The sequence below is a fragment of the Brugia malayi genome (genome assembly GCF_000002995.4).
Source record: "Brugia malayi strain FR3 genome assembly, contig: Bm_v4_Chr2_contig_001, whole genome shotgun sequence".
In the NCBI taxonomy this organism is placed as follows: domain Eukaryota; kingdom Metazoa; phylum Nematoda; class Chromadorea; order Rhabditida; family Onchocercidae; genus Brugia; species Brugia malayi.
Genome location: NW_025062476.1, coordinates 7,933,213 through 7,944,963, shown reverse-complemented (window position 1 = coordinate 7,944,963; position 11,751 = coordinate 7,933,213). Strand labels below are relative to the sequence as shown.

The 11,751-nt window shown below is 36.0% G+C and overlaps 1 protein-coding gene across 3 annotated transcripts; it reads left to right on the top strand.

Annotated features, from left to right (window-relative positions):
• Positions 1-1,804: 1,804 nt before the first annotated feature.
• Positions 1,805-10,822, top strand: Bma-die-1 (Uncharacterized protein; the record flags this gene model as incomplete). Of its 3 annotated transcripts, none has more annotated exons than XM_043078845.1 (16): positions 4,135-4,293; positions 4,361-4,626; positions 4,719-4,862; positions 4,928-5,141; positions 5,289-5,424; positions 5,652-5,907; positions 5,993-6,160; positions 6,274-6,541; positions 6,691-6,884; positions 7,075-7,269; positions 8,123-8,240; positions 8,449-8,629; positions 8,856-9,040; positions 9,444-9,594; positions 10,011-10,183; positions 10,559-10,822. In XM_043078845.1, 16 exons carry the CDS (start codon positions 4,135-4,137, stop codon positions 10,820-10,822), a joined length of 3,072 nt encoding a protein of 1,023 aa, XP_042934779.1. The 3 variants fall into 3 exon arrangements, with proteins under 3 accessions (XP_042934780.1, XP_042934779.1, XP_001900276.2); XM_001900241.2 differs by having other exon boundaries at positions 10,011-10,273; XM_043078846.1 differs by lacking the exons at positions 4,135-4,293; positions 4,361-4,626; positions 4,719-4,862; ... (11 more) ...; positions 10,011-10,183; positions 10,559-10,822 and adding exons at positions 1,805-1,939; positions 2,369-2,392.
• Positions 10,823-11,751: the final 929 nt, after the last annotated feature.

Sequence of the window (11,751 nt, the reverse complement as noted above, 5' to 3'; positions counted from 1 at the left end):
CATTTTGTACAGAACGTAAAATAATTGCAATTAACAGTGAAATTTTATATTAAAGTTAAATGTACTGCAGGTTCACACATTTTGCACTTTAGACTTGTCTACACTATTACGATAATATGTTCACTTGAAGTTTTCCCAAATTTAAAGACTTTGAAATGAAAATAGTGGATGATCACAATATTTCATATCAACTTAGTCCAAACAGTTATTTCATTCAATTGTTTGAACAAAACTTTAATTCACTTACATTGTTGAAATAACTGTATATATGTGTGAATGTGTGTATGTGTTTATATGTCGATGTGTGTAAAGAAATATTACTTTTTTATTGATACTGTTGCACCCCGCTCATCCATTGTTTTGAGTGCTCTCATACCATCTATTTTTACGGTTTGTATTTCAAGCACTTAGAGAAATGTTCTAGCAACAACCGACATAATCCAAGCTTTTTCTGGAACTGATTAACTGCTGCTTCAGTTGGAAAGTTTTTAGTTTTAGTTTTTATTGTTGATTTCTTTTTTTTCATATTTTGGGTTGGAATTTTGAAAATTATTAATGAAATCTAGGAAAAGTAAAAATTCAGTTCAATATAACCAATTTCAATTAAATATGCTACATTTGTATTTTTTTTTTTTGATTAAATATAGTACATTTCTTGTTTCTTTTATCAATCCTCATTTGTCTGAGAATTCTTATTTGAACCTGGTATCCACAGACATCAATACTTGTGAGAGTACGGAGGTAAATAGGAACTGTTTCAAAGCGATTAAGAATAATGACTGATGATGAATTAGTAAATCTTTCATCGCTAAATTATATACTAGATCATCATTCTAAATGAAAATTTCGATGAAATTATATTTTGCTAGCTAATTTTCTATAGTTATCGTATCTACAACTGATCAAAAATCAAACAAATTGGCTAAAATGTTTATCGATCCTCTCTTGAGATGCCATTTTTTATATCTCGATTAAGATGTTCTTGAGGGTGGACTGATTTTCCTATAATATCATTATTGTCTGTAAGTGATCTACGCGGGAAACCTTTGTACAGACGGCATGAATTAATTAATATTCATTTCGCCATTCATGAATCGCTATAACTCGTTAGCTTTGTCAGGGTATGTTTAGTTCCTTGTTGGTAACGTGATTTCTTAAGGTCTTACGTGTTGGTAGTATATATCCTGTAGTACAAGAATTACTTTATTTTGCAAATTTTCACTGCATCAATTGCAGCTTTTTAATGATACATGGGAAGATGGAAATTGGGATTCACCTTACTCATCTACTGATTTAATTAAATAGATGAAATTCATAAAACATACTTGGAGTGGGCTTCTTTCTATCCATTCATTATTCGCTTAAATTGATTAAAATCCTAGAAAAAGTGATTTTCTCAAGAGAAGTTCAAAACATTTTGCGAAAGTCTGTAATGGCGATGTTCTCGAGTGATCAGAAAAAATAAAATAGTCTGAGCCATATTTATAGAAACTAATTAGTTAGACGAGACTTCCTTGCATGTTTGCATGTTTCTTCTGTTGCTACATAAAGAAAATAGAGATCGAATAAGATCAAAAATTTGCAAGTTCTGCAGACAAAATGATGCATGCTTGCACTCGTCATCAATAGCGTGCATTTAGAGATTTTCGTGGTGTTTGGAGATCATGACTTCTTTTATTCATATGAGCTAATGCAGTTCTCATTTACTTATACAAGACGGTGACGGTTTATATAAAATGATGAAAGGTTTTAGAAGTTAGATGAAGCAGCAGTGCTCTTGAGTGTATTTGCAGAAAACAGCGCCATGTTCAACTGTACTTGCAGGAAACAGCGCCATGCTCAACTGTACTTGCAGAAAAGAACGCCGTGCTCAATCTTGCTTGCTTCTGTCCGCACAAAACTAACGTTACGATTACCAGCGAAAAAAATTTTTCGAATTGTAAATGTTTGCATTTTTCTCGATTAATCGTATTACCGACTTCAAAGAACAGACCAGATTTTCTGTTTTGCATGACATTTGCGCTAATTAGTTTTTAATTTGAATTGCTTTTTTTTTTGAAATGATCTCAAAGAGATGTTTTGTAAAGACTTCCGTTGGAAAAAAGAAAAATATTAAGGTAGTACTTACAGATGCCACATGTCGGAGCCCATATAAGCAGTGCCAGCATTTGTTGCCAACAATTTTTTTTTTATTAATTTTAGCCCTATCGTTGTCATATTCAAATCGTTTTCATTCCATTTTCAATCATAAATTGAGCAGTGTACGTTGAATTAATGATTCTGTGCTCTATGTCATCGCCGCCGTTAATCTTCATTAATATTCCGAATTCATTCGATAAATTTGTTAAATTTTGCCATTTCTTTTCAGGGTAGTGTCCGGAATCAGCAGTAATCGAGCTTTGTTCTGGAGTCTTTAAGGTAAATATTGCAACTGATTTTAACTAGCAACTTCAAAAAAGTCCCGGTAAACTTTGGACTTGATCATCATATTCAAATCATTCTAATCCACTCCTGAACCAAAGAACTCACTGCAATGTCTCTAGTGATTTCCTCTTAACTAAAGCTGTTTTCTCAAAACGAAAGATAAACCTTTGAATTAGCTTCTTTTACATTTTACTCGTAATATTTAATATTCATCATTTCCGGTACTTTTCATTCTCGATCACAGAACTTACAACCATGAGGGCGATGATCATTTAGTAGAACCTAAATGACCATCGTAGTGACTCATCTGAATCAACCAATGAAATATTACGTCATATTTGTCAGTTTGTAAATCTTTGCTGCTTGTCGATTTGTTTGAAATATTAATGAGATGTAATGTCTTGTGGCTAATTTTACAGTTATGGTGTGCATCTTAATCTGTGTGAATTCCATTTCTAGTAATGGGATTCGCATTATTCATTTCCTCAATACTTTTTTTAATATTATGATGAGATGTGAACTGCTCATGCACAGTGTGCGCAGAAAAGCAATAAGCGCCTCCTGGAGATATGGACGGATGTACGTGCATGACTGTGTCTCACTGTGCTCTCATCTGTGTATGTTTCAGTGAGATACGCACGTAATTGGGGACTGTTGCCTGTTAAGCTTTGGTAGTGTTCGTGTGGCGCAATGTGGAGCTGAGCGCAAAAGAGGAGGGTTGGCTCGGCTCAGCTCAGCTCATCCCGGGTGCTCTTACTTTCTTTCTCCTTTCGAGATTACACTAATAAGTTACGGTAACACCATGTCTTGCTATTTAAGATTGAAATGGCCAGGCGGTAGTTGTTGTGATATGCACGTATGTCCGTATACATAATGAAATATTCCCGCGTTTCCCTTCCGAAAGAGTTTGAGGAAATTCTCGTCAGTGGCTACGTTTAGAGAGCAAACCTGCTACGATCACCTCTACCCTTTCCCTCTCCCCGTCCCCGTACCCTCTTCTCTCCCCCTATTCCTATTTCCTTAGGTATATTCCTTTGTACTGATCATTTCCATATTACACTGTTCATTTGTCATTTGCATTTTTTGCTTTTTTCTCTTTCTCGAAAATCATTTTTAATTCCTACGAAACAAAACTTTTGCCCATTCTCTTCCCGTTTTACGCCCTCTTCTTTCAGGGAATATTTTCGGTCCTAGAATTTAACTCAATTACCGCCATATCCATTATTCTTTTTAATCAATAAGCGAAAATTTGAAACATGGTCATCTCCGTTGCATACAATGGAGAATTGAATATGACTATAAGTTGTAGTTGTGTGGATTGAAGGAACAATGTTGACTTTAAATTTTCCGCGACTTAAAGTGATTATCTGTCCCATGTAGAAGTGAGGTTGAGCTGTTTATGCTATTTGCACGGATTATCATGTGACAAGATTTTTCGTCCACGCAACGAGTGGTATTCATTTCAATTCGAGTTCTTTTTCAGCTTCTTTCTGGTACAGTCAATCGTTTGTCTCAAATCGAGGAATATACCCCATTCAAAACGTCATGTGCCCACACCTCAATATTTTTTTTACTCCTAGCTTATCTCACATTACCTGCTAATTTCTTCGCATCATTTTTAGGAAACGAGAAAGCTTGATATTTCATTGCTATTTCATTTCTGAAATTTGTAGATTTTATGGAAAAATTACAGAGTGGAAGTAGTGTCATATGATGATGCCATCGAGTTTGGGTGGCGATAGTGGAAGTGCTAAACATCATCAACACCTCATGCAATCTGCTTCCATGTTACCTTCGCCTTACAATTTTTTACCATCAGTTTTTGCAAATGCGCAGTTGGATATACCATTATTCCGACCTCCTGAATCAGTACGTTTTGATCTACGAAATTTATTTAGATGCTACCAAACAAACTTAATGCAAATCTTTATTTCAGAATTTGGGAGCAATGTATCTAAGCCAGTTAGCGGCAGCAGCAGCTCTAAATCAGGGTCAGAATAGCAACAACGGTAGCACCACAAATGAACAAGAAGAAACCGTTGGTGAAAATAATAAAGCAGAAGTAACAGCGTCAACTTCATCAGAAGTGGCGACCTCTCCATGTGATGCCGAGTCACCGTTATCACCCAAGCCATTTGGTACTGTGGATAGAGAAATGGAATCTACAAACGAACAGGATTCTGTAGATGACACTGCACTAAGGTTTTTGAGCTTCACTGATTTCCACTGTGTTCGGATCAGGAAGGTTTGGTAGTCTAATTAAGAGAGTTCGGTTTGAATTTGATTTATTTCAGCTCACCGAAAGTAAATACTGAGGATATTACCCTGACAGAGAACGAAAATTTGCAACCTCCATCAGCATCGGAGTTACAGCAACTTGATCTTTCAAAGTGGATCTCTGATTTTTTTCCAGGATTGCCAAATAATGTCTCCGCCCTGTAAGCTTACCAAAACTTAGTAAGAAACATTTGATGCTTGCTTTCACAATCTGTTGGAATTCCAGAAACATGGCTGCTTTAACACAACGAATGCCAACCATGCTGGAGCAGATGCAGCTAATGAATCAGTATTTCTCTCCCGGATCAGTTGAAGACTCTCTCCGAGTCCTAGCAGCACTTGGTAGTACCAATGGTTCTGCGGGTATGGTTCCATCAGCAAATTGCAGCCCAGGCTCAATCCTCAATTCACCATTTGCTAGTAGTGCTGGGCATTCGAAGGTAAATCCGTACTGCTTTCATTCAATCGGAATTTCTTCCTCTGTTAAGAAAAAGTGCAGGGTTATTCATTCCAACTGAAAGCCATTTTGTTGGCTATTTGAGCTGCTGAGCTACACTCCGAAGGAACCCTGTTCTTCAACTTTCCAGGATACTTATTGCGAAATATGTGACAAGAATTTTTGCAATCGCTACTTTCTTCGAACACATAAGTGGAAAAAACATGGCATTCCATTTCCGGGCAAAAACTCACCATCCGAATGCAATGTAACATCACTAGCGTCACGTTAGTTAGTCTTGTACTTACAACTGCGAATTGGTGTAATTGCTCAGCATGTGGCAAAATGGACATACATTCTGGATTTGCATGAACCGAAAGCAGTTCGGTTGTCAAGATCTGTCTTTTTTCTCACTTTAGTATTTGTTGAATTGAGGATTGGGTCACATTATCTGTTGAAATTTCGATCGTTTTGGGTCTTCCGTTTTACTTTATTATCTAAATGACTTTTTTAGCAAGTGTTTCACAGAACCTTCCTCTGGATTTGCCGACTACCTCGACGGGAATGAATATTAGTCCAGCTGAGTTTATCGCTGCACTTTGCAATCAGAATGTACTGGAAGCTTCACAGATATCTCCTTCAAAAACGACTTCATCTCAACCGACTTCTGTTATTGTCAATTGCTTATCTAGTGCGGACTCATCACCCAGTAAACGAGCGAGAGTGAATGAGGAAGGAAGTAATGATGATGAGTTACTCGGTGGAGCCAGGTAGATTTTTTTTGTCCACGTATTACCACTAACGCATAATCATTTTATTTGTTGGATAGATTAGTCGTAAATAGTATAATTATAGGTCGGAGAGTGTCAGGATTGATGAAGAAGCACTTGCTAGCGTCGCAAGTCAGTTACCAAACACAGGTGATTTATTTGCTATGATTGCTCGTCAGGCTCAAGAGAATGCGATTGCGCAGGAACTGCTATCGTCATTTAAAGGTGATGGGATACATGCACAACAACAGTCGTAAGTTATCATTTTTGTTACTTCCGATTGATATTGCATTTATGAAGTTTCTTGTACTTCATTTTCTTACTGCACCACTTAAAAAATTTTTTAAGAATCAAATTTCATTTTAGATCACCATCAAGACATTCATCGGCTAATAAAGAAGCATGCGAAATGTGTGGACAGGAGTGCGAGAGCCGAGCTACCCTGCAGCATCATTTGTTATTGCAGCATAATATCTTGAACAGCTTTCTTAACTCATTCAACTTATTGTCTCCAATGGGTCAGTTACAGCCACAACAACAGTCACAGAAGCAGCAAAATAATCAAAGTATTGATGCAGATCGACCTCGTAATTCAGCAATTGCACCAGGAATGGTTACGTCGCCCATTAGTGTTGTATGTTTTTATTTATTGTTTTTTTTTTTTTTTTCCTTCATTTTGAATTCAGTAGATTTAGTGTCTTTAATACTTGGATGTTTCGAGCCCCGATCTCTCACATTTACATTCACTGGCAGGAAAAAAAAAACATGTTTCCTTAGCTTTAGTCACGACAGCCGAAAAAACAATATACAACAACGGGCAAAAATTACTGCGATGTTTGCAACAAGGAAGTATGCAACAAATATTTCCTTCGAACGCATATGCTCAAAATGCACGGCATTGTCATTGATGAACATAAAACGATAATTGCGAACATCGATACTTTAGAGAAGGAAAAATCTGGCACGATCGCTTTTCGGTATACATTACAAGAAATTTAGTAACTAATGATGACTGGCATATTAGTTTTCCAATTGTTTCAGCTGCGATATCTGTAATAATATTATATGAATTATATGCAGGTTGAAGGAAGTCGTAGACAAAGCTCTTGCTGTAAATCTGAACAAGCAGAAAAAGGGAAAAAAGCAGATTTGCTGTTTTCTTTTCAGCTGCGATATTTGTAATACAAATGTGGGGCAGACTCGTGAATCTCTGAAGCAACACAAACAAGAAGTTCATAATGTTGTGTCATTACCAACGTCTCGTGGTCATCGCGGATCTCTAAGTTCTACCTCAAGTATCACCAGCACATCGACTCTCAGCCAAGCCCTTAAAACTTCAGATCAAAGTGGAAATAATATTGAGTAATTTTTTCCTTATCAATTTTGGAGTCGGTTTAAAACTTTGTGTATGCAGGACTTTCTCTATGAAGTTCTGTTTTTGTGAGAACTTTTTTCGACATGACTTGAGGAGCCGATAACCGAGATAATGATGCCTGGAATATTTTTTGATAGGCTAAAGTAACGATCCTGAAAAGTAATGCTTTCTGTTGGAGAAGGAAGAAAGGGAAACATACTTCCCCCTTCCGAATACTAGAAGAATTTTCTTCGGCAATCATCAGCTAAAGAGAGCGCACGAAGTACATTTGTCAGTAAAATCGATCGCGGCGGTCGTGAAGTAAATGTGACATGCGTTGTTGCTGTTGCGGTGCCTGTATAGAGTGTAGTGGAGCGAGAGAGAAAGACGTCCGTTCTTTTTTCTGGGAAATTTTGCTGAAATTGATGCCCATTCTTTGTTCTCTTTGAGCTACTCTTTACTACTGCTATTTCCTGTGCCCTGTCCTATTTGCTTAAAATATTTGATGCCCCGTATTAGTTTGTTTCTTTGATTTGATTTGGCACAAATTAGTGCCAAAAATGCAGCGTTATTCGGCTCGCTTTTTAGAAGATTTGAAGATTGCATTTGAAAGAGCATTTGCCCTTCAGACGAACCTAGTCGGGTAAGCTTTAAGAACTTATATATATATTTCTAGTAGCAAAGTGAGTTAAATTAAATTAGAGATTGGCAATGCGTATTTTCCAACTTCACATTGCTGTCTCTCTAAAGTAGAATCATAATGAAGCAACTTCTTAATTCTGATGTACGAACATTAGATTTGAGGAGAGGGTGGTGGCTGGCTGAGCTTTTGAAAATTATGTAATATGTTTTATCTTCTAGTCAATTGCGATGTCCGTTCTGTGATATAAGAACCGCTGGTGTGGTTGCAATGCAGAAACATCTTAGCGAGAAACACAGAATGGATATGGGCTTAGAATCAGTAGAGGGTTTCTTGAAGGTAAAAAACCTTTTTGTTTTTGAATAATGGTGTTTCCAGAAAACCCAGTAAATAGTCTCAGACTATTCTACTAAAGAATATTTTTGGCTTGTCTGCGACTAGTCCTCAGTTCAGCCTTATCTATAGTGATGCTTACTTTGTTAATCAATAATAAATGAGTGGCATTTTGTAAGCAGTATTCTTCCTGAACTGATTCGCTCGTTTTGAGGATGCGTATGATATTAAAATCGGGCAAAGTGCTGCAACTCTTGATGGGTCTCTTACAACGAACTTACAGCAGCAAGAACGAGGTGAATTTACCTGCTTGCACTGTGCAGATATATTCAGTGATCAAATTCAATTTCAGCTGCATATGATCCATAATCATCCCCTGGTTATACGTAGTCCAGGTTTGTTGTTACTAATCATAGCGATCGATATGAAATAATAAAGTAATGAGAGTTTAAATGACACTTGAGAAAAATCGAAATAAGGGCTGCTGAGTGGTCTAGAATATCCCTACTGTTTGGTTGCTTCTGGAATATGAGATATATTCGTGTATATCAAAGAAATAATGTTTTTACAACTTCCATGAATGATTATTATTTTTTTTTTTATTATTTTACTCTTTTTAAGATGAGACGGGTTCTCCTGCAGTGACAGTTCATGGTATGGAGCAGCTTTGTACACAGTACAGTTTCCAGTCCTCTAGTATGGCAGATTCATGGGTTGATTCTGAGAGGAAAATTGCAAATAGAAGCGCAGAAAGCATGAGAGAGGACGAAACATTAGGAGATGAGCATGGAGTGACTCATAAAGTTGTGAGTAACTGATTTTATCGTTATGTTTTTTTGATCTGTCATTTCTGCACATCATTTTAACCGATTTCCTACAGATTGTTGATTTCTGGCCTTATTCTCTTGTTGTAGGCGCTTTAGGTGTCATGGTAATATGGGACTTAACTTCTGGAATCTCAATTTCTCGAAATGCTTCCGTATTACATATTGTTTACTCTTAGTATACGAAGCCATAATAGTTAACCATCAGACGAATAAAAGTGAGAAAAGAAGTTTAGCTATGAATGGAATTATGTAGGTCAGTTTTCTTTCAGTGGGAACTTTCAGTGGGAATCTCATATAGCAATGTTACTAAATGTGATTTGTTCGCTGAGAAAGCCCGTATGAGAGTTTTGAAATCTTAGGTTTAGGAAAATTTCAATTTTAGGAGAAATTTTTTGATTGCCCGATATCATGGTGTTCACGACGATATCGTAATCCTGTTATACTGAGTAAACACATTTCTGTTGTTCATCAGTGGAGACTGAAGTTTTCACCGAAGAATGGAAAGAATAAATCTCGTGATGTTATCGTGTCTCGTAAGTTTTTGTTGTGTATTCTCCATATAAGCTTATCTCAGTTGAAACATTAGAAAAGAATTGTGAAAAGGCTGTAAATTATAGTTCTATGAAAGTGCTTATTAGTAGAGGCAGTTGAAATTATGAAAGCTTTGAGGACATCTTTGCCATGCGTCTCTCTATTTGAGCAATTAAAGATTCTGGATAGGTTGATCTCATTGGTTATAAATAACGGTTTGTGACCTATTAAATGTGCTATATTTTTTATCTGCTTTGCAGTAATGCTTACTGTGCTAAGATATTACTTGCTGCATACGTTTTTATTTTAAAATTTAACTCCTTTTTGCAATGGGTTTTAACTCTATTTTTACTTCTTAACTCTTTGACAAAAGCAAATAGATTAGGTTATACTCATATTGCTAGATCTAACATATCAGGTAAATTATGGAAGAAGCGCTATATTTGCTTGTTCGAAGGCTGCAAATATCGCTTTTGGTCACGAGACAATTGCGAAAAACATCTTTTGTGTCACATTGGGAACCAAACAAATAAAACAAAATCGAAAGGACCAATAGTGAATGGTTCGACAGAAAATGGGCGAAGTCAAGATGTCAGTAAATTGTTTGGAATGAGAAAAGGGAAAATCGTGTTGAATATAAAAAATGGTAATCGAGAAGAGCATGAGCGAAATACTTATACTGTAGGTCATTATTTGAATATAACTGCAGTTCAGAATTTTGAAAATCCAGAAATACCTTGAGAATTTTGTTGTCCAAGTATAGGCTTTGTTGAAATAGAACAAATGGTTATGTTTTTTTTTTCTTTTTTTTTCTTTTAATTTGTAAGGCATTATACATTTATAAAGCACTCAAAATATTCGTTTGTAATATGTTTTTCAAAACGTAGTCATGAGGCAACAGATTGGTAACTGAATTTGTACAGTGTTTTTGAATTTTTTTGCAAAATATAAAATCTACTTTTTTAGCCAAACTCGTTAGATTTGGATGTGATGCCAGAAGGACATGGGCAACTGTCTACAAATAAAAAACCTTATACAGTTCAAACATTTTTGGTGAGAGAGCAAATATCTCAATCATCTTCCTCAACAAATAGTGCAACAGCAGCAGTAGGTGTTTTTGATGAAATGGTTGCACATTTACCAGTGCGAAACACGGTACAAGAAATGGTACGAGTGAATGTGGAACTAGTACCAGCACCTCTACAGATTTCACCCATTTTGCATCTATGAAATAAATTCAAGTTATGCGTTTTTGCTAAGGAAGTTCTCAGCAGTCCTCCAAAGCCATTTTCTTAGGATCAGAAAGTTACTGGAATGTTTTACTCTTATGTCATCACTTTATAAGTCATTTCTGACTCTAGCGTAAGGAGCTGAGAATAATCATTTATTAATTAATGATAACTTACTTTCTTTTGGAATAAGATTTTGAAATCTTACATATTCTGATTGCTTTGGAACGTCGCAGGAGCAGCGTATCCAGCTGCATCTTCAAATATTGAAGGTAAGAAAAAACGAAGATGGAAGTTGTGATGGAGCTACTAGGCATACTTAATAGTGTTTGGCGTCTTGTCTTCCCTGCACAAGACGATTTCGGTAGCAAGAAAAAAAAAGCAATGACAAATGGTTAATCGAACAAGCAAGATCTTCAAAAAAGATTTGATGAAAACGCTTCGGTTGTGTTCAGGTCATTAGAGTTGGTAGTGCATAAGTTACGGTTCTCGATTATTTTCTGTTCATTAACAGAGCTGTTTTGATGTTATCCGTTAACATTATAAATTCGTAATCTCAGGTAACTGTAATCATTAATTCAGGAAAATTTTTAATGTATAACAAGTGATTTTGATCTTTTTTAATTGTGTCGACTAATATATTTGTGGTGAACAGTTCTAATTGCTATGTTCGTTTAATATTAATTCCAGTACTACCTGAATTCTTTTTAAATGTTCTCTGTTTAATGTGTTTTTAAAAAATTTTTTAGTTTCGATATAAGTTCAAGAAATCATTTTGGTCTCATTACTACACGAAATACATATCATATAGTTTCGTGCGCATATCTCACTTCTCAACATTAGCTTAATATAATCCATTGTTAGCCGGTTCCTTTTCTTGTATGCCGGTGTGCTGTTTGCAGCCCTAGTGACATTTCTGCTATCTGCATG